Source organism: Lytechinus pictus, chromosome 8 (genome assembly GCF_037042905.1).
Source record: "Lytechinus pictus isolate F3 Inbred chromosome 8, Lp3.0, whole genome shotgun sequence".
NCBI classification, from domain to species: Eukaryota; Metazoa; Echinodermata; class Echinoidea; order Temnopleuroida; family Toxopneustidae; genus Lytechinus; species Lytechinus pictus.
Window position 1 is genome coordinate 42,327,681 of NC_087252.1, and position 23,418 is coordinate 42,351,098.

The 23,418-nt window shown below is 36.9% G+C and overlaps 2 protein-coding genes across 2 annotated transcripts; both read right to left on the minus strand.

Annotated features, from left to right (window-relative positions):
• Window positions 1–7,249: 7,249 nt before the first annotated feature.
• LOC135155320 (uncharacterized) lies at window positions 7,250–12,964 on the minus strand. The gene is made up of 6 exons (XM_064104277.1): window positions 11,792–12,964; window positions 11,206–11,343; window positions 10,421–10,768; window positions 8,985–9,232; window positions 8,163–8,291; window positions 7,250–7,255 (listed from the first exon to the last, which is right to left on the minus strand). Exons 1-6 carry the CDS (start codon window positions 12,855–12,857, stop codon window positions 7,250–7,252), a joined length of 1,935 nt encoding a protein of 644 aa, XP_063960347.1. The 5' UTR covers window positions 12,858–12,964.
• Window positions 12,965–13,241: 277 nt separating this feature from the next.
• LOC135154956 (uncharacterized) lies at window positions 13,242–19,805 on the minus strand. The gene is made up of 5 exons (XM_064103203.1): window positions 19,747–19,805; window positions 19,364–19,420; window positions 18,659–18,715; window positions 15,399–15,452; window positions 13,242–13,804 (listed from the first exon to the last, which is right to left on the minus strand). Exons 1-5 carry the CDS (start codon window positions 19,786–19,788, stop codon window positions 13,649–13,651), a joined length of 366 nt encoding a protein of 121 aa, XP_063959273.1. The 5' UTR covers window positions 19,789–19,805; the 3' UTR covers window positions 13,242–13,648.
• Between the last annotated feature and the right edge of the window lie 3,613 nt (window positions 19,806–23,418).

Sequence of the window (23,418 nt, forward strand, 5' to 3'; positions counted from 1 at the left end):
GCTCGCAATAATTATTTTTATACTATTTTAATGTAAAGTGCAGGCACGTGCAAGTGAAAGTGAAGACTTTTTGGGGGTGGGGCTTGTCAAAATTGTTTTAAACAATAATGTCCCCCTATAAAATCCTCGATCTGCCCCTGGATTGGATATAAATGAGTATTGGTCGTCGGACGTCGGTAATCGGTACTGATATCTGTCCACCCCCTCCCCCCACCACTGTAAAAGGCCTGCTTACACATTCCTCTGGTTATTACCGTCTCTCTTTCTATCCTATGTACCCGATCCCTTCGTCCGCCCATGTATCTTTCTCCAATTTCAAATCCCTCAACCTTCTGACATTCCTAGTGATATATCATGTTACTGTCACATATTTATTTTTCATGAGTGAATGGATGCATTTATTTTTTGTTTTAATTGTGTATGTGGAAATAAAACAAAGTGCAAATCAATGAATGAATACAACTGATTTCAATGTCAAATACCTCTTTTATAACGTCTCCAAATGAGCAATCGCCCGATAGTAAAAGTAATAATATTAATAACTAGAATTTAATTTCGTCATGAGGACGAATTAGGTGTCTGTCTCTGATTTCATGATCAGGGAGACAATCAGCATGTTCATTGAGATCAGTATGATGATCATCATGATGAAAACTGAACTTCTCTTATGAAAAGAACGTGTTGAATAATCTTGAAAAAGAGGGAAATTAAAAAGTTGTGTGAAAAAGTTTAGGTCATACACATATTGTACAGGAACATTGTACATTAAAAGGGATTTTAATCTCTTTTATTGTCCAATGTTTTATCTTATATACATTGTAATGGTCATAAAGGACCATTTGTGAAATGTTGAAGAAAAAAAAAAGAAAAAAAATCTGATTTTCACCCCTGCCCGCTGGGCTCGAACCCTCGACCTTCAGGAAGCAAGTCTCATTCCTTACCCATTGAGCTACGCACTTCCCATAGACTTTACACATAAGCAAAACAAGAGGATCTCAAATCCAATTTTGCAAGTGAAATACAAGCATGATCCTGGCATCTGATTGGAAAATTGAGACTACATTTGCGATAGCTTACAGTCTCAGCTACAACATACTCCAAGCTCAGAGAAAACCGTCAAATATAAATGGAGATATGGCTCGCGAAATAGAGGAATGTAAAATCCAGTTTTGAGAAAAAGTCATTTCCCATAGAGATTGCACACAAAATGAGCGAAAATGATGTCTCTATAACTTGCAATTTTTCGGGGTGATTCGTTCCTTTAAATGAAAATACAGTCATCAAATGAGAAAGAGTATGTCCTCAGCTACAACATATTTACGGAGTCAAAGTCAAATAAGCATAATTATGATGACGTCATAAGTAGCAAAATGGGAATTTTGCGTTCCGACGCCATTTTGATGACGTCATGATAAAATTTCGGATCAAATGTGACATGAAATCATATCTCCCATTCATACCCTATTCGAATATGAAAAAAATTGGTGGTCAACGGACTTCCTGAAGAGCTAAAATGAATTTTGTATAGGCATGTTTTTGCACGTATATGGCCTATGGTTAGTGCGCGCGCGCGCGCGTGCTGTACACTTTGATGGAGGCTAATTCCGTTATTACTTGTCGTAGAAGGTTGATCAAGGTATCAAATTGTTAAGAATTATATTATCGGTGCATTGATATAAAAAAAATGGCGATCTTATGTTGCATAGTGCCGTTACGCGTGAGAACGCGCGCGTAACCGTGCGCCCGCGCAAATTTTTGAAATGCTTAAAATGACCTGATTTATACTCTACTTGGGTAAAAAGTGATTTTGAGCCTCTTAAAATTTTGACACGCGCGTACGCGCACGTCGTGACCTTTACACGACCTTTGATGACACGGACAGTTGACCCTTGACCTGAAGTTAATGTGATGTAAATATGGTTAATTTTTTATAATTGATAATGAAGATATGATTGATAATGTGATTTTACAAAATGGCGTCTAGATGACGTCACGATGACCTTTTGACCTTGAACTTGTTTCATACAGATGACATGATAAGTCCCCATACCTGATGATTTTGTAAAAAAAACTGCTGATGTGGATTTTGAGATTTTGCGCTAACAAGAAAAGGGCGGAAAAATAAAAATAGATAATAAAGAAATAAAAAAGAAAATTCGTACGAAATTAATAGTTGATCTGTCGATTGACATATCACCTAATAATAATGATAAATGGGATTTGTAATGCGCCAAATCCACTCTTATCTGCAGAGTGCATAAGGCGCAATATCAGTAGTAGCAATATCCCAACTGTTTTATTGGGCACCCTTGGGTAACCTTTCCCACCATCAGTGCCACTTCCAGACCTACACATCCAAACGTGTATGGAAGGGGGTGGGCTGCAAAATGCAGAGCAACGAGGACTGCGAGGTGCCCAAATATCATCGTGTATTGGTAGTTTTATGACCGAATGTATAATTTCTTTACGTTTCACATCATGTAAAAAGGCTGAATAATAGTTGAAAAAAATAAAACATTCGCACGCTTCGCTCGCTCGAAAAAAACTGTGAAGTTTATAGTTGGGCAATGATAATCAGCCCCCCCCCCCTTAAAAAAAGTGTGCCTATACGTCCATGCTTACTACCCCCGCCCACCTTGCTCATCCTTGTCGCTTGCCCCCCCCCCCCCCTGACGAAATATGCCAGGTAGGCCCACTGTCCTAACGAGTGGAATATTTCTGGTATTTTATGAAATAAAGCCATCCAATATAATTATCATCTATACAACCCCCCCCCCAAAAAAAAAAAAAAAAAAAAAAAAAAAATGATTTAACAAGTCATATCACTTATCACATTATGGCATCATCACTTAAGGACCAATTTGGTCATTGACATGCGATTTACATGTAGTTCATCGCATACATTCGTAATTCCGAAGCTTCGTTATTCCGAAGGTTCGGATATTCCGAAGGTTCGTTATTCCGAAGGTTCGTATTTCCGAAGGTTCGTAATTCCGAAGGCTCATTAGTCCGAAAACGAAGTGAGGTTCGTAATTTCGAAGGTTCGTTAATCCGAAAAAGAAATGAGGTTCGTAATTCCGAAGGTTCGATAGTCCGAAAACTAAATGATTAACTAACCTTATTTCGTTTTCGTACTAACGAACCTTCGGAACAACGAACCTTATTTGGTTTTCGGATTAACGAACCTTCGAAACAACGAACCTTATTTCGTTTTCGGATTAACGAACCGTCGGAATAACGCCACAAATGTTCGGATTAACGAACCCTTTTACGTTTCGGATTAACGAACATCGAGGTATAGGCAATTTACGTGTTTCGGAATTACAAACCTCCGGAATAAAGAACCTTTGGAATTACGAACCTTTGGGGGCCCGTTGCAGAAACAGTTGCAATCAAACGCATCTCTAAAAATCATGCGCAACTTCATTTTCAACCAATCAACAGCGCGCATTTTGGACTTGCGAACTGTGACAGGGTGTAAACGCGGTGCAAGATAAACCAAAAGCCGATTCTGCATCAGCGTTTGGTTCTGAACCAAAAGCCGTCACATGTAAACACGGTTATGGTCTCATACTGACCGGTAACTTTTGTACAGGAGCCTATCGGATAGGCCTATTTGTCGGAATTCGGTCATTTAAGGAATACGCTCTGATACTGCACAGGCAATTGATACAGACCAAAATAAGCGTTTTTAATGTGTGGCTAAAACGCTCTTTATAGATGATAATTTATTTTTATTTCATACGTTTTCCACTAGAATATTCCGAGATTCCGGTCAGCAAACTCTAGACAGTTAAAAAGGGGAGGACACACTGCCCCTTTCGCTAGAGTTGAGTTGTTAGCTTCAAGTTGTGAAATGGGTGAAGCTTGATGTACACAGAGTTAAAGAACATCGGACTTTGGATATCATGTTATGTTTTAAATCTTGAACATAAATTAAAGACCAAAATTTTCAATTTTGACTCGAAATATGTTCAATAAAAATAATACAATAATTTGTTTAGTTTTCTTTAGCTTAGATCAGTATTTCAAACATAAACAAGGCATAAGCGATTTTGTGTCTCGACGTCTTATAAAAATAACAAAAAATATCGTGATTTGCGAGGGCACACAACAAAATTGTATAAATACTTCATTGTGAAATAACTGGGATGGAGTAGCATTTCTCATAAGAGTCTTGCATGTAAACTTTAATGTTGACCTCTAAATGAACAAATCGAGTACATATTGAGTGGAGAAAAACTTACAGAATTCAGGCTTAGATATAAATCATTACAGTCCATCGAATCGATGTTGCATCTAATGTGGATTATTGGTAGATCAATTGATTCCATGGGTCAGATCATCTCTCCAGCTAAACCATTTCGCATGCGTTGGTATATTCACAGCATATATGCAATAGGCCTATCCGTCTGAAAAACATCCGAATTTGCGTTTTTTTTTCTTTTGCTCCTCCTACACAAACGGTAAGCCATTTAGCACACAATGCAATGGGCATTATGTTTTACTTTCCCCCGAAACGGGGGATTAGATTAAACTTCCTGGGGCCCGCTTCCATTGACGAGTGGATACCAGGCGCGACCTTGGGGTTTCGAAAAGCACCCTTAACAAGGGAAGCAAGTCTTTTCCAGATTATGAAAATGCATCCCTTAACAAGTATTTGGCTTGTGAAACCCTACCCTTAACAGGTATTGGAAATAAACCCCTCAAAAAAAGTTTGGAAATCTGAGTTTGGCCATTAATTTCTCCCAACCCCCAATTTTACACAATGCATATTTGACATCATTCAAAAGATCATTTAATTCTCTTTAATATGTTTAAAATGATACCATGCTTGTTATGATCATGCCATCACGAAAAGAGCCGGATTCAAAAGTGTAGGATGAGGTCTGAATTGAAAAGCTGCAAAACGAGCAAAACAAGTTTGAAAATCTGAGTTTGGCCATTTATTTCTCCAAACTCCCAATTTACACAATGCATGTTTGATATTATTCAAAAGATCATTTAATTCCCTTTAAAATGATACCATGTTTGTTATGATAATGCCATCAAGAAAAGAGCAGGATAAAAAAATGTTGGATGTGGTATGAATTGAAAATTTGCAAAACGAGCAGAAATAGTCATGAAGGGTTAATACAGAACATGATTCTTTTGTCTGTGTCAATTGTTGTGGTTTATGTAGTGATGGTTCTGTGAGATAACATGGTTTGAGTCGTTGTTTGAAATACCCATGCATCACTAGCGTACCTAAGGGGGGTGCAGTCTCCCCCCCCCCCCTCCCCTGACGAGTCACAAGCAAAAAAAAAAGGAAGCGAAAAAGGGAAAGAAAAAGGAAAAGAGGAAAAAGGAAAGAGAGAAAAAAGGGGGAAGGGGAAAAAAGAAACAGTTTAAGAGAAAGGGGAAAACAAAAACTGAACTGCAGACTGTGCTAAACTGTCGGGCACAAGGGGCTGTTCCAACTGATTCGTTTTTTTTAGTTCAACCATCTTTGTCGGTAAATGTCAATTAAACTGTACACTTTTATCGGTAAATTGTGATTTTTACGCAATGCGACTTTAAGAGCTCTCTGTACCGATAGTGAGTACGGACTGGGTTGACCAGGGACAGGAAAAAGGTACAGAACAACTTTTAGTTAATGCAATTAAAACAGTAAAAATTTCGCTCGCGCTAAGCGCTCGCATCAACTTTTTAGTTGGACACCTCAAAATAAATGTCTGGTTTTCAGGTTAAAATGTCCAAACTTTTCAGCTCACACTTTGCGCTCGCGTCAATTGATTAGTTAGAAACCAATTTGTTCACGGTTACAAAAAGTGCTTATAATATCCAGTTCTTATGCCGGAATATCAAAAATTTCAGCTTGCACTACGTGCTCACATATAACTGTTTAGGTATCTCCATCCTGTTCATAGTTAGATGAAGTGTTTAGAATGTCCGGTTTTCAGGTCGGAATATAAAAAAAATCAGCTCTAGCTTCGCAAACGCATAAAATTCCATCCTGTTCATAATTAAAGGACAAGTCTACCCCAACACAATTTTGATATGAATAAAAAGTGAAAAATCCAACAAGCATAACAATGAAAAATTCATCAAAATCGGATGTAAAATATGAAAGTTATGATATTTTAAAGTTGCGCTTAATTTCACAAAAAAGTTATATGCACATCCCGGTCGGTATGCAAATGAGGGAACTGATGACATCACTCACTCACTAATTCTTTTGTATTTTATTATATGAAATATGAATTTCTCCCTGAACATAATGAATTACCATTGCTTAACATTTATGGTTCAGTCAAGTTGGTCCTTATTGTCAAATTCGCAAAAATTGAAATAATGTATAATTCGAACAATGAAAAACAAAAAGAAATAGTGAGTGAGGGGCATCATCGATTCTCTCGTTTGCATGTGACTAAATTGTGCATATAAATATTTTGTGAAATATAAGCGAAACTTTAAAATGTCATAACTTTTTTGTTTTGCATCCGATTTTGATGAAATTTTCAGCATAATGCTTGTCTAATTTTTCTCTATTGATTCGAAACAACATTTTTACGAGGTGGACTTGACCTTTAGATGAAGTGCTCAGAATGTAAAGTTTTCAGGTCGAAATATCAAAAAAATTCAGCTCGCGCTTCGCGCTCACACCAATAAATTGTTTTTAACTACCATCTTGTTCACAGTTTAAAAAAAAGAAAAAAAAAGGTGCTTAGAATGCCCACTTTTCAGGGGGAATATCTCAAATTTTCAGCTCGCATCTATTAATTATTCAGTTAGAAACCAATTTGTTTATGGTTTCTAAAAGTGCTTAGAATATCAAGTTCTTAAGTCGGAATATCAAAAGATTTAGCTCACGCTTCGCGCCCGCACGACTGTTTAGATACCCATCATGTAAAACTACTTAGAATGTCAAGTGTCCAGTTAGGAATATCAATTTTTTTAGCTCGCGCTTCTGCGCTCGCATGATTTACTAAGGTAGATACCCATCGTATTAATAATTAAGGGCACAAAATGTTTAGTTTTAGGTCTTTATTTTAAAAAAAGCAGCTTGCGCTTCGCGCTCGCAATGATTATTTTTATATTATTATTTTTAACTGATTTCAATGTCAAATACCTTTTTTATAACGTCTCCAAATCAGCAGAATTGGGAACATAATGTAAACACATTCAAAGAGGAATAAAAGAAGTATGTTTACATAAGCATTACAATTAGCACTTGATTAGAAATATATCGATCACGATCCAAAACATTTCATTCCTGTAATGATATACAAAAAAGAATTAATTTCGACAATAAAGTGCAATCGCCCGATAGCAAATATCAGAAGAAGCAAGATCCAAACTGTTGAGCACCCTGGGTAACCTTTCCCATCTTCAGTGCCACTGCCAGACCTACACATCCAAACGTGTATGGGGGGTGGGCTGCAAAATGCAGGGCAATGAGGACTGCGAGGTGCCCAACTATCCTCGTGTATTGGTAATTTTATAACCGAATGTATAATTTCTGCACGTTTCACATCATGTAAACAGGCAAAATACTAATTTAAAAAATGTTTGCTCGTTTCGCTCGCTCGAAAATTAAAAACTGTGAAGTTGATATTTGTGCAATTATTATCAGCCCCCCCCCCCTTGAAAAATTGTGCCTATATACGTCCATGCCTACTACCCCCCCCCCCACGTTGCTCATTCTTGTCACTTGCCCCCCCCCCCCCCTGACGAAATATGCCAGGTACGCCTCTGCCATGCATGTTTGTTTGTTTCTTATGTGTTTGCTTGTGTAAAGGTGTGTTTAATTGCATGTTAATGTTGATGTTAAGGTGCATGAAAACAAAAGAAACCGCTGAGAAACTCACTCATCACCACGGAAAAAAGAACAGTGACTTTCAATATTTTGCAACTTTTGAATTCTTATTCTGCACACGAAACGCAAATTGAATGTTACCGTTCCAGATGCGAAACGAAAAAAAAAATAATATTATGTCACACAACTTTAATTGCAGGACAGTGTTTTACGAGGGGCCCAAAGATCTCTTCCAAAATCAATATACGTCGTAAAGTCCGTATGCGTTGCACAGCAAAAAGTCGGGATTTTTGTGACGGACGGACGACGGACGACATTTGGATCCCCAAGTCTCGCCTCGGTGGGCGAGACAAATAGGCCTTACCGCACTTCGTTCTTCGTTGCCGTCCACACAATATGTCACCTTAAGATCAACTTCTGCCTTCTTAATAAGCACATGTTGTTCATCATAAGCCGGTTTGTATCCTAGTTCCTCTTGATCGCTCTTAACCGTCTGTCACCAAAATATAAAATCATACTGCTGCACAAAGATCAAATAATATAATATGCAAAGAGTTCCCTCTTCGTTATCCAATATTAGACAGTACCTGCTTCCAAAACGCACAACGGATTCAATAACATACGAAATATTTTGTCAAATATCATTCATGACAATATACAACCAAGAAGTTTTTGTCGAAAATTGGTGAATCAAAATAGCAGTTTAGTCCTGAACTCTGGACAAACGATACATTCGAAATCGTTTGTCAGCGCGGAAGCTGGACGACGAAACTGCTGTTCTTGTTCACCAATTCTCGACAATAACTTCTTAGCTGTTCGATAACATGTGACGGGCGTTTCCAATACCCTTACTCTTTGTTTAATACGTTGTGCGTAGTGGAAGCGAAAATCACACTTCATGACCGTTTAAAAAGATGTAGTGCTTCATTCATTGCATTTCATTTATCCTGGGAAGTCACTTCAGTTAGGAAACTGCTCTATTGGCGGGCCATATGCATAACATAATATGTTGAGCGATGAGCAAGAAGTTAGAAGATATCATTTTTTATGTCTTTGGTATGACTCGGTCGAGGGTCGAACCCACGACCTGCGTTTACGAGGCGGACACTCAACCACTGAGCCACCGTGCCCGGATAGATCATCAAAAGAGTATTTTTCATTGAAACATGGAAACCATGAAGCTTACCTCCTTGTTCCCTTGTACATCATCATAAAAGTTGGCATGTAAGATAAGAGGTGTCTTTGTCAAGGTCAAGTTCTTCTCTTTAAACGGCACGAAGCACATCCTTTTTCCGCGAAAGAAGAGGTTCTTGATCATGATCTTAATCTTCGCCCACGAAAAATGATCCATCTTGAGTTCGAGTACGTCCTTCCTGATTTTGCAGCTGGGGATTCCTGATTGTGACAGTACTTTCCGTTCTTTAATAACTGCATCTGCAAATACATATTGAAAAAGAATAAGATTGTTATGGAATTTTTGATGGAAGGGCATGATATTTGCGAAAGAGAATCAATGACAAGATATCATTTAAAGGGATAGTGAATTCGTTTTAATAACAATAAAACACAAATGTTGGTGAGGGTTTGATGAAAATCCTTCAAAGATCAACATAAATAACAATGTATAATGTTGAAGTTATTATTTGTGACGTAACAAACAGGGAGCTCCTCCACATAATGTCGTGTGATAAATACTAAACAAAGACAAAGTCCCCCTAAATCAAAATACTGTAGCTTTCGAACGGAATAATTTGGATATATTATATTTAGCTGGTTTTTCTACACTCATGGGAGTGGGAAAAATGAGATTGATGGGTTGCGTCATGCATGATTAATCAAAGATTGAATTAAAAGTGACAATTTTTGAAGTTTTTTCAAGTTGTGTAACTACAAATTTGGGCAAAGGTTGATGGATGATAAAAAACAGCATCAATTCGGTCATATTTGAAACTAAATCCGTTCCCATTATTCCTTTATAACCCCTCAAAGTAAGTCTGTGCCATAAGAAATGCCACCCCCCCCCCCCCTCCTTGATGCGTGCTCACTAATCCATAACTAAGCAAATCGATTTCATGTTTGGACAGAATCCTGCCCATAGGTTAATAAACATTACTGCCTAATGACATTGCTAAAGACAGTTTTGGAAAAAAAAAGTTCCACCATATTGAATAAAGGTTCACTTATTATTAAACTTATGCACTCCCAATGTACACAATGTCATTATGAGAGTAAATCAAAATTTTAACAAAAGTGAAGTAAGGGTTTGTTTCATGGACGATATTGGTTACTTCTGCCAACAGGTTTTCTTTAATGAAACTTCGCACATGGTTTTACAGTAACACTCATGCGCACACACACAAAATCATTCGATAAGGCAAAGAATGAGGCCGTGGCCTTGAATCTTCTTCTCATTTGCATAACTTTTGAATATTTTGTAGATAGTTAATCATTAGACATCGCGATTTTTATGAAAATCAAATGAAATGAATTATGCAAGATCTCGTCATCATCGTCATTTTTTCTGAGGGTTACAGACATAACGAAGTTAACATCTGGATGACACCTATAAGCCTCCATGATAGACAAAATAATAAAATAAGCCTTGTACGTTCAAGTTCTTACGTGGCGAGTATTCCCCCTCTCCTGAGTATAGGACTGCCTGTAAACTGGAGTACCGTGCTGCAACAGCGCAATGAGGTATTGTGTAAGTCACCGGTGACCTCAGAATTAAGTCATCAGGAGCTAAGCATTGTACACCAAAGCAGACTGACATCTCTTTTTTGGTGTCACCAAGATTAGGAGTATCGGTCAGGACACGTAGAGAGATTTCATGTGGCTCTTTGCTGTCGATTGCACCAGAGGGAATCTCAAGTTCAATCCCAAAGGATTCTAGCCGCAGTCTACCACCATCGGCTCCAACTCTCTTGCAGCACTCTTTCTTGGTTGTTTCGACATCTCCTTCATCGGGTACTGAAAATTATTAAAAATATTTATATTGCACTTCTTTGTTGCAAAACTTTTACTTCAAAATTGTAATAAATCATTGTCGCTAAACACTGCCACGACTGGGGGACATTCTGAAATATCCATTGTAAATGATAAGAGGAATATAGTCTTTGAACAAGATTTTTTTCCAACTTTGGCAATTTTTGAAAAATCTATTTCCCCATTGGTGCAATGTATTTCTTACAATCAAATAAAAAAAAACCGCTCTATTGGAGTAACATGCTAATGTGGAAAAATCCACAATTATATATTATCTTCCCTCTTTATCTTTCGCGCTGTAAACATTATGTACGTCCAGAAATCCTCAATGACATGCAATCTAGAAAACATGTTTCAATACCAAACAAATCCTTGTTGTGTACCACAAGAAAATTATTTCCTAATTACTACTCCTACAGAACCTGATTCATTTGACAGGCTTCCTTTGTTGACGTCAAATTCCTCTTCTTTTTCTTGCCATGATGTTTCTTCTTCTCCACTTTCAGGGTTCTGTGAGCCTGTGTCTTCATGAAATTCAACCTTTACCTCAGAAAGTTTATCTGTATATCAAAAAATTGTAGTTTAAAGGAATATTACTTTCTTTAAAATTTGGATTATGAATTTCATTTGTTTCCGATATGCGTTAGGTGCCCGTAAAAGATCATTATATCTACCTGTCTTTCAACATTGGTTCATCTATTTAGACAAGGGAAGATATTAACGAAACATCGGAATCATGGTATTTTTTAGGAAATATCAGATTGTGCACGGGAAAAAATTTAGCCTACCTCAATAAATTTGCGTAATTTGCACGAGGAAATTCTTGCAAAAAATTCCATGTCTGCAGAAGTAAATTCCCAATAACTCCATTATGCCTATTGTAACATTTAACTCTTTTTTATACATATTATAAGACCTTGTAAATATTAATGATATCCATGAAGGTAAATTTGAATAAATCACTATTTATCTGGTTATCATGATGAAGAACAATCAATATTAACCCACCTATGGCAGATGTCTTGAGTGATTGAGAGAAGGCTTTGTTCAACTTGGAAGGTATCCCTGCACCCTCCTGAGATTCTTCAGATGATTCATGACTCTCCTGTTCGTCAGTCACTTTGACATTAGGATACAACTCAACAAGCTTTTTCCTATCAGATTCGGAAAGTGGGTATTCTGAACTAAAGAACCTTATTTCCCACAACGTACCAAGATCCTTCGGGCTTTGATGGGACTTACGTTTAGACTGCCCAAAATCAATCTTGCAACTGACAAGTGTAAGGACAGTAACCTCTTTAAATTCACTGGTTGTAATATCGATTAACTTGGTTATGGGTACAGCAGCTGACTTTCGCAATGTGTATGCAAAAGCCAACCTTTCTGCGAGTAGTGATACATCTTGAATCTGCAACACACAATCTGATGATGTTCGGGACCATTCAATACTCTTCATAACTACATCTCCTAGCTTTACACTTTTTACTTTGACAAATTTCAAACTAGGACTCATCATACGACCTAAGTATAGTAAGTCTGTTATCATTTGGAGTGCATAGTGCTCTTTATACCTCCGCACTACATGTCCATGGTCAGACCAACACAATTCAAGATGGATATCAGTCAGATTGGGTAATTTACATTCTGTAATGGCTGTCCTTGACTTCTCACATTTGAGGGGATCATCGCTTGTGACGGTGAGGGATTCAATGTTTTGACAGGAAGAAGAAAGCAGAAGAAAGAGGTTGTCAAGAGTATCGCGGCAATGTAGGATACGTAATTCCAATCTTCTCAGTGAAGACAGCGGGATGCCAGAGTGGTGTCTGGAAGCGGATTTAAATAACGCGAAGTCGCAATCCAGCACAAGACTTTTTGCATTTGGAAAACACCTACTAACGATCTGTAATGACTCATGGAGTGATGCAAAAAATGCGTTATGGTAAAGGTAAACGGAGAGGACAGATCTCATTGGGATGAAAGGTTGTGATCCATGCATATGAATACCCCAATCCTTGCCAAAGACAGTGGTAATATGTTCTACTTTTTGGCACAATGGAGCCAGTACAGAGATCATTTTTATTAGATCTAGTAATTCATCTTCATATACTATCCAAGCTCTATCGTCATCGATATTCCAAGATATACGCTGATGATATTCTCTTCCATATACAATAACAGAGAACTTGGCTGAAAAGAAATTCATGAAATAGGATTATCTCATCAGGAGTATCTCATTTGAGCTAGGACGAAATGATTTAAGTGAAATTAAGAAATATGCTAATGCGTTAGTTTCTGGTATTGATATCATCAAACAGACGGGTAAACAGGGTACTATAAATAGACTGAAACATGTTTCAATAGAATATAAAAGCTCTTCTCAACAATTAACTTTCACTTCCTTCCGGTAGCAGAATGTTTCATTAATGAGTTCGTAAGTTGTTTCTTTTTTCTTATGTGCTAAGTCAGCTGCAAAGGGTGACATAATTCAACAAACGATCCAAATTTAATTTTTCCTGAAAGTGCCTCTTAATATGTTGTTTGTAATATATTTTCGATCCGCATGATGGAAATACAAAGTCACTTTCGAGTGTTTCACTAAATAGTGGAATGGTATTTTCATTTTCCACCGGATTCAATTTCCAGGGCTTGACTGAAAATCGCAACCCAGGGAGGATTTTCATAATGAAGCTAATGCTTACTTATTACCATATGACCTTGTGTGCTGATCCGTACACAAGATAATAAATGCCATTAGAGAACAACGTCAAAATCCATAATTATTTTCCGCATAGAAGGATTAATTTTCACAACATACATGGTTGGGCTGTATAATTATGATACTTTATAATAACTTTTTGTGTGTGTTTACTTTGAATCCAGTCCGATGTTAATCCACTTACTAGTATGTTTATACTTTTGGTAACGATCGATGTTTCTATGTCGATTATACTTATTCCATCCACAACGATCAAATAGATGTAGTCTCTGTGTGTCGGAAAGGGAGTCATTCAACTCACTTGGCTGTTGAAATAGATAATATAAAGTTTAAATCACACACACAAAATCTTACTCTGTAAATATAAATAATATCCAACCCAAACTTTATGAAATATATGCCCTACAGGATTCCTAAAGAAGGAACGAAATCCTCCCTCCATGTTTCTATCTAACACAAAAGACAATTTTGAACAGATCGCCCTTGATGGGCAAAGCTCACAGACATGCAGCCCATCCACCAAGTTATCTGACTTCGGAAATTAATTTTAACCTAATAAGGACATTATATTTTATATTGGCAGCCACCTAATTGACAAAACTGTTCTACCATTGAACTTAAAATTCTGAGCGCCAAGCTTAAAAAGTCAAGGTATCATTCCCTTTGGTATAATTCAGTTAAAGATTAAACCCACTGCCCCGTGTTCTTGCTTCATCGATGAAATAGGCGCTCTAGCATTGTATTGTGCCCTCATGCCGATGGTGTCCGGTTCAGGCCACGTACAAACTACTAACTATATATTTCCCCCATTGACTTGCGTGTTAAAACGAGATTTTGAAAAAAATACCAAAAATAACTGTTAATAATGAAACCATCCGAACCTTCATCATTTGGTACCTCACCCAATATGCTTTTAAACATGTGACATGATGTTTTTCTGCATTTTTCGCGCTACAAGGGCTGAAACTCAGACTACGGGCAAACTTGGTTACGTTGCATTACGGTTACACTTCGTAATTCCGAAGGTTCTTTATTCCGAAGGTTCGTAATTCCGAAACACGTAAATTGCCTATACCTCGATGTTCGTTAATCCGAAAACGTAAAAGGGTTCGTTAATCCGAACATTTGTGGCGTTATTCCGAAGGTTCGATAATCCGAAAACGAAATAAGGTTCGATGTTCCGAAGGTTCGTTAATCCGAAAACGAAATAAGGATCGTTGTTCCGAAGGTTCGTTAGTCCGAAAACGAAATAAGGTTCGTAAATCATTAGTTTTCGGACTAACGAACCTTCGGAATTACGAACCTCATTTCGTTTTCGGATTAACGAACCTTCGGAATTACGAACCTCACTTCGTTTTCGGACTAGTGAACCTTCGGAATTACGAACCTCATTTCGTTTTCGGACTGACGAACCTTCGGAATTACGAACCTCATTTCGTTTTCGGACTAACGAAACTCCGGAATTACGAACCTTCGGAAATACGAACCTTCGGAATAACGAACCTTCGGAATAACGAAGCTTCGGAATTACGAATGTATGCGGCATTTACAGTGCTTACTGCATGGTTTCTTGGGCCACTGATAAAGTTCGCAAAAAATCCACCAGGGACAAATTACTGGTCTCCTGTGGGAATGAACATATCCCAGTAGTAATATTTTTCATGCAGATATGCATCGTGATTTTATATGGATATTTGCAAATGGGAGGCATTTGGTTTTGTCGGTGAAGTGGGCGCTCTAGAAATGTGTCCTGATGCCCATGGTGCCCTCTTCAGGTCACAGACTACTCTTTCTCCATAGTCTTGTGTGTTAAAAATGAAATTTTAAAAAATCGCTGTCAACTTTTTCATGATTTGAATTAAGAGAAATGTAATTAAATATCAGTAATATCAAACGTACAAACTTTACTATCCGTGCCTGGCCTCGTAGGTTTACATCTGTCAGCTTTTTGACCTGAAAATCAAATTGCAAATATGCTTTATGTGAAAATTATTGGGAATTCCTGATTTGGTACAAAATCATAGTAATCAATACATTCAATATATACAAACTAAGATATCCCGGTTCAAATGGGGTGTACGATACGTGGGTACACCCTTTAATACCATCGATGTGCAAGTTAGCTCTTATATGCGAGATTCCGTGTCTGTTGTACACCCATGTACTATTTACGTGCACCCCATCAGTCTCGATGATAGACGTATGGTATAGATCAGGGATTCTCAAAAAGCAGCGCGCGATTCTAACGGTCTTAAAAGCGAATCGTGCTTATAGTGTAACTCGCCGGGTAAGTTCGCGTAAAAGTGTTCTATTGCAAATATAATGTACGAGCGCACAGTGAATGGGGAGTTTATGCGAGAATATCGCTTCAATGAAATATTCACGCACAAACACTCTGTATGTTTCTTTTTTCCAACTACTTACGTTGTTCTTTTGGGGTGGGGAGTTGTAGTCCGTTCTAGAAAAAATACATCTTTCTCATCACAAAATAAAAGAGATTTTAGACATATAATAACCTGGTAAAAAACTGCAGCATATTTTTCATTTAGAGTAAATCATAGGCGATCGTGTACGTGTGCATGCAGTGGATCCTATGCGTGCATCCGGTGCGTTGGTGTACAAACAAATGGTACCAAACAACACAGAGGCAGTGCGCGCACACACTTATTTTCAATAAGCTAGGGAGCGAGTTACACTATAGCAAGAGTTTACAGTTTAAGACCGTAACACGCGATCCACTTGTGGCGCACCGAGCCTTGAGGAGTGGCGTGTGGGAGCCGGAATGGAAAAATAAGTATGTAGAATTGATGTTTGATGATAATTTTACATAAAGGGAAAAACAAGTCAGTTACATTTTAAACTTAAGTCTTTATTAATTTTATATTTATTTACTCTAACGTTATGGTTTTTATATGCATGGTGTATGGATTCATGTGCGATTGTCAATAGTATGTGCATCACGGTAGAGGAATTATCTCTATGATCACAATTGATCTGATAGCCCCGTTCGTCGGATATCTATCAAGTACTATTTCTACGTAATTTCGCATTTCCAGAATATAAATTGAGAATTGATGGAATTGCTCAGATGCAGCATTTGAAATAATGACAATAAATCCATGATTAAACACTCCTATACTTGACAAGCCATGCTTTTAATCAATAACTTGGACTCCTGGCAAAGCACATCATATCGGAATATGTGGTGACATATATATTATGTATATACAGATATAAAATAAAGTTATTAATTTGCATATTAGTGTAGCATCACAAAAAGTTTGTTGGGTAAGTTTTAAACAAATAATTTTCACAGGAGTTTTAGAAATCGGAAACTTTGTTTCCGAAGGCGATTATTTAAAATCCAAGAATGTGAAAGAGACATGCTGCAAGGTATTGCCTGCTGTGATGTGTGCATGCCCTCGTGAACAAGTGGTATCACTGGCATGTTGTGAAAAGTCACTTATCATTTGAAAAATGATATTATTGTGTAGTTTGTTTGCATTTGTGTTTCTTGTATTGATATTAATTAGATCCCCTCTTGGCCATTTAAAAAGCCTCATATTCCAAAGCTTCAAGGGGCTCCGCCCCCTCGAGCCCACCAGGGGCCCCTCAGCAAAATTTCGTTCGTTAGTGCTAGTGGAGCAGTACAGATTCTCGACAAGAAATGTGGAGCTTCAACAAAAGTAATTGAGAATGACTGGTATAGATAAAGTTGATTTGTGATCGAAGATTACCCGAAATAACAATGCACTAACGCCACACTTTATAGAAGTGAAATAATTGTTAAAATATTTAATATTTATGTGATGATAATTGTTTAAAAAACACATTTGATTACGTATAATTTTGGAAAACAGTAAATAGAGCTACTTGAATCACAACTATCAGCACAAGTCAATAAAGTATCGAATCATATCGCTAGAGATCTCATACGGTCTCGGCGCTTCTCGCAGGCATAGCAGGAAGAATCTTGACTGCAGATAAAACGAGGTGAGTTCGAGTCCCAACTAAGGTATCTAAAAAGAAATTGATACAGAAAGCGAAAGGACGAGAAGTCTCGACAACCTTGTTGGTTATTTTAGGTGAGGGTACATTATGCACCCTAAGGGATAGACGTGTACGCCATCTAAGGTGCAGTTGGACACCCCAAATATGCACCCCTCTTAGGGGTGTATGTGTGCACCCCTAGGGGCACTCGTATAGGGACAAGCCTGTGCACCCTAGGAGTGTAAAATTGAACCCGAATTTCTTAGTGTGTAACTGGCAGTCACAGACTGAATTGTACATGTTAACACAATGCTAATACATGTATATAAATTTAGTCAAGATGTAAATAAATATATATCTATAAAATATAGACATCATAATTTGATAAAAAAAATTTATAGACTTTTCAAATATGTCCCGTTTTTTTTTGATACGCACTGCACATTACCTTACAAATTACCATGGCTCAACTTGCCCCATGTTGGCTGGCTCAAAGTACCCCAGTCCGAACTTAATGCGATATTTTTACATTCACACATTTCTTATGCATCCATCATGCAAAAGACTATGACAAGAATGAAGATCCATACCCGGACTAACAATATGTTCTTATTTCTTTATTATATTAAAAGACGTGTGTGGGTAATAAGAACTATCTATATATTTTACACCCTTTTTTACTTTTTTGGCTGAAATTTGTATTTTTCCCTCTAAAAAAGTACTTTTAGTTTCAAAGTCGAAAACAATGTGATGGGGTAAAGGGTTATGTAATGGGTCATCAATACATGACACCACCACAATGTCTGACTCATTCATTATTGGCCTGGGGGTGGTGGCTCAACTTACCCCGCCTTCCCCTACTCTTTACCTCATTGCGAAGATTTCATTCTGTTTCTGGTATGACGTGTATGGTTTCTTTATATTTAGTATTTCAATATCAATTAAACAAAATATTGTACTTATACTGCGATCATATTCTCCTTATTTAAATGTATAGTCTGGTTTACAGATCCTGCATGAATGGTGCTGGTGATCCAACCACATGTATAAGTTCTAACCCAACCCATATAAGTGTATGTCATGTCATCATAGGTCTAAATTGATGTCAAAGAATATACACTTAATATATCTATGATTAAAATTATATGAAATATTTAACAAACACAAACCTGGGATGAACCAGACATTTCTTTCTGTGGTGCCTTTAGTCCCATCGGCTCTTTAACCTGAAAATGAAATGTCTTACATATTATTGATGTGAATGAAGCACTAACAATACCTTGACCCCTTGCATAAAACATTATTACTACCATCCAATAACTTCAATGTGATGCTCGATTTTGATTGGATAATGTATACTGTAAGTTGTCACGTTAGTTACCGTTGGATGGGACCCTACTATAGTTCCTATGTAATTGATTTGGTGTCTATACGTGACCTATGTATCAGTCTAAACATAATTATGCATGGTTGTCTCCCATCTCTCTTCTAATTGTCAAATGTATATGCAGAACATCTTGTGTTGATTATTTTGTTACATAATTAAATATTTCAAAATCTCTAGTGGCTATGGCCATGATGAAACCAAATTGGTATTTACGAAAACCATCTTATCAAGTAGTCTTTTCATCCAAGCACGATACATGATAAATGATTGTTGCCTTAATAGACTACAGATACAAATGAATAGTATGTATAACATAATGAGTAAATAGATCTAATTTTTGGTTCATAATCATGCACTATTTGCATATTAAGATACACCTGCATTAGCATGAACTGAAATTTTTACTCTTAGGGATTCGTCCTACCCACATCTATTTTTTTTATTGATGGCAAAGAATACATGGTTGAAATTGTATTGACACACATACCTTTGATGGACCAATCATTTCCCTCGATGGCTTGTCGAATATCTTTACCCCTTCCAACTGAAAATGAATTTAGATAATATAAGAAATTAAGATATGTGTTATATATCTTACGCAGCAAGGAAGGGCTAAAGAAAATCTGTAATGACTTATCGAAGCGCTAAACATCTTTATTTACATTTGTACTATTATCCTCCACATGCGGGGACAGTAAAAATGTCCGCCTGAACACAAGCTAAATATACATGTATAACCCCCAAATTAGATTACTCGATATGTTTTTTTATTGATTTTAATTGACGCTTTGTATCCTAAACTCAAAATGTTCTTTGTTTGAACCAAGGGGGTTGATACACGATATTGTAGTTATATTAATATCTTTATACCTTATTTAGCAACGTAGGATCCTCTATTCGATCATCGGCCATCTCTGCTATGCAATTGGTGTTCTGCATAAAAAATGGAAATAGAAGTGTAGTGTATGATTTTTGTTTTAATTCCCTTAATTTTACATCCTAGACATCCTTTTGATCTCTGTTGAAAGGGCTCAGAAATTGTTGTCGATGAAACATTATATTAGTTTGAGGACGGTCTCATATTTCATGTACATGACTGTACGAATGTGAATTTGAATTCAGTAATTATATTTTTTCACTTGACAGGAACATTGTTTATACGTAATATGTACGATGATAACATCAAATAATTACACTCTAAAAAAATGGTTTACCCAGTATTTGGTAAATGGAAACATGCATGTTGGTTGCCGAAAAATATATTTAGTAAATTGTACCTAATGTTGCGTTAAAATAGCACAAAATGGGGTAAAATAGAAAGAAATACCCATCAAACATGCTTCTTCTCTTTCTACCCAATATTGAGTAAAGCTTTACTCAGCGTTTTTAGAGTCTATAACAATGTATCATAATACAGCAGCAATATATTAATTAACTATTATCATTTCATACATTTTTCATAGATGTTCAATTTATTTGAAAAATATATAAATGCATATAAAAATAAGTATACCACTAAGGCCTATATTTTTAGAACTCTAAAACAGAAGTTTGTGAGCTTTAATGATTTCCTTGAAAAAATTGAGATACGAGGTTCTAATTTCTCACCAAGAATATGTGGTTATCTACAAGAAAACGTCTTCAACTTCAGAGAGGAAAATAAATTATACGATGTCCCTAGACAGAGTTGTAACATAATTAAAAAGTGATCTATGAACTGTACTTCTATCTAAATATTTTGGATTTATGTGGTGTTGGGGTGTTCCCTGTCCTTACGTTTAGAGTGAGCACAACAATTAAAGGCTAATACCTCAGTCAAATTTGCTATACGGCGGCCGTACGGCGAGGCGAAAAAAAACCATTACAACATGTTTTGTACCATGAGTGGTTTGTTTAAAAAATAAAACGGCCGTTTTCGAATCGCCGTAGGGGAAATGTGACCGTAGCATTAGCCAACCGTTGCACTATACATCAGGGGCGTCGATCCATTTTTCTGATTGGGGGGCCAAAATTATGACTCAACGTTCCAAAGGCGCTCGATCACACAAACAAACAAACTCACCCACACACACACATAGACCTAAATATATATATTTAGGTATATATATATAGATTAGGTCCATATATATTCAAATATATTAATAGACCTAAATATATATTTTATATATATATATATATATATATATATATATATATATATATATATAAATATGTAAAGTTATACATGTACAACAGCTTTTGGCAACTCTTTTATTTAAATATTGTAAAGAAATGGATGAAGAGAACAAAGGTAGGCGTAGCTTAAATCAAGGTTCCCCAGAGCTATCTACCCTTTGGAAAAATTGGCGATGCCGAAAAAATGTCCCTGCCGGGAATCGAACCCGGGCCCCAGCTTTGAACGCCGGTGCCTTAACCACTAGACCACAGAGACGGGTTAGTGGCTAGGGCGACCCCGATCCGATTGACCGTCAGATAGACAGATTTTCGACACCATACCAATTATAATTTCCTTTGTCGGGTGAAGGTGGGTTTTGAACAATGACAAGCCGCCATGCCTCAGCTGGATCAAAGCTATTGCTTCGATACAGTACACCTATGGGATTGATTTAAGCTACGCCTACCTTTGTTCTCTTCATCCATTTCTTTACAATATATATATATATATATATATATATATATATATATATATATATATATATATATATATACATATATATATATATATATATATGACTCATGAGAAAGAGACACATATCTCACAATCTGAAATTTATCTCATTAATTTGACAAAATTACGAAACTCGGGGAATTATTTATCTATATACAAATATAGTAACATCTCGTATCATTTTTTTAACTACGATAAAACCTTTTTTGAAGGAAAACGTTGAGGTAATTTTGTCAAATTAATGAGATAAAAATTACATCTAACAGAACGAGTGACAATCTAACCCAGCCACACAAAGTTTATTGGCGGTGCATATAGTCTGCTGCTATTCGTTGAGCTGATTTGCCTTCAGGTTCGGATTACATTCACTTGTTTGTAAGTACAGTTCTATCATTATTTTCCTTCTTCATAGTCACAGAGGTAAGAGACTCTGTCTGGACAGTGTGGTAATTCATTTTCATGATTTAAATTTGGCCAGCGCGGTGTAGCTAGCACTTAGCAGCTGCATGAGTTGGTAGCGAATCGGCATGTGATCGTATTGCAAGTTGAATTGTCCGACTCATCATCATCGGCGTAATTCCCCCAATTTACCCCCAACTACGTCACTTTGTTGTTCACTTCATCATCATTCTCTTCATCGTCAAAATCATCAATTTGAAAATCCAAATCTAGATAAAATTCTGGGTTTTCTTTCATTTTGGGATCGAAGTATTCAGTGACAATGTGGAGAAAACGTACCCTCGCAAGAGGTTTTGCATGCAAGTGGAGCTTCACGTGGGAGAGTCAATCACGCCTCTCGTACAGAAAGTGACGTCATAAAAATCCCCAATTTCGCGGACGTAATTCTGCGTGTTTGAAGGATTCAGAGAGAGAATTTTAAACTATCAATTAACTGAGTTCCATCGGTATCCATGATAAATGATGTACACCATCGTGTTCTCCTTATTTGTTCTCCTTTAATTTGATATATGATTCTCCATTTTTACGATTATCAATATATTTCTACTTTAACCTAGGGTTAAGTTTTTGAAATGTCATCATAACTTAGAAAATAAACCTAGTTCATGAAACTTGGCCATTAGGTTAATCAGGTATCACTGAAGATCCTGCATGAGTTTCACGTCACATGACCAATGTCAAAGGTCATTTAGGGTCAATGAACTATGGCCAAATTGGGGGTATTTGTTGAATTACCATCATAACTTTGAAAGTATGTTGGTCTAGTTCATAAAACTTGGACATAAGAGTAATCAAGTATCACTGAACATCCAATGCGCATTTTAGGTCACATGACCAAGGTCAAAGGTCAATGAACTTTGGCCATAATGGGGGTATCTGTTGAATTACCATCATAACTTTGAAAGTTTATGGATCTGACTCGTGAAACTTGGACATAAGAGTAGTCAAGTATCACTGAACATCTTGTGCGAGTTATAGTAGTTTTCAAAGGCATTCCACTTGTTTTCATTAATTTGGAACTGATAACACTTAGTCCAATTAGATCAACTGGTACATGGACTGAAAAGGGGATGTTAAAAGTCAAGGTTACTAGCTAATCTAGCTTGGCTCCTCGCTGACCAGGCTCACTTTGGGGATGATAACCCTATCTTGCACCCGTATGGGCGTGAAGGGAGAATCCCTGTATCAGTACCAGGAGCAAGTGGCTTTGGTCCCTGGTTATATTTGTTTTGGGTCGACTGCCCAGTCCAGCTCATTAATATTGTCACGTTACCAGATAATAAAGACTCGAAACAGACTGATTACATGTTGATAAATTTTGGAACAAATGACCAAGATTATTGGATTGTTGCTTTAGCTATGTTATCTCTTTTGATTCTATTACTCATCTGCGGAGTCATTCATCCAAACCGAGG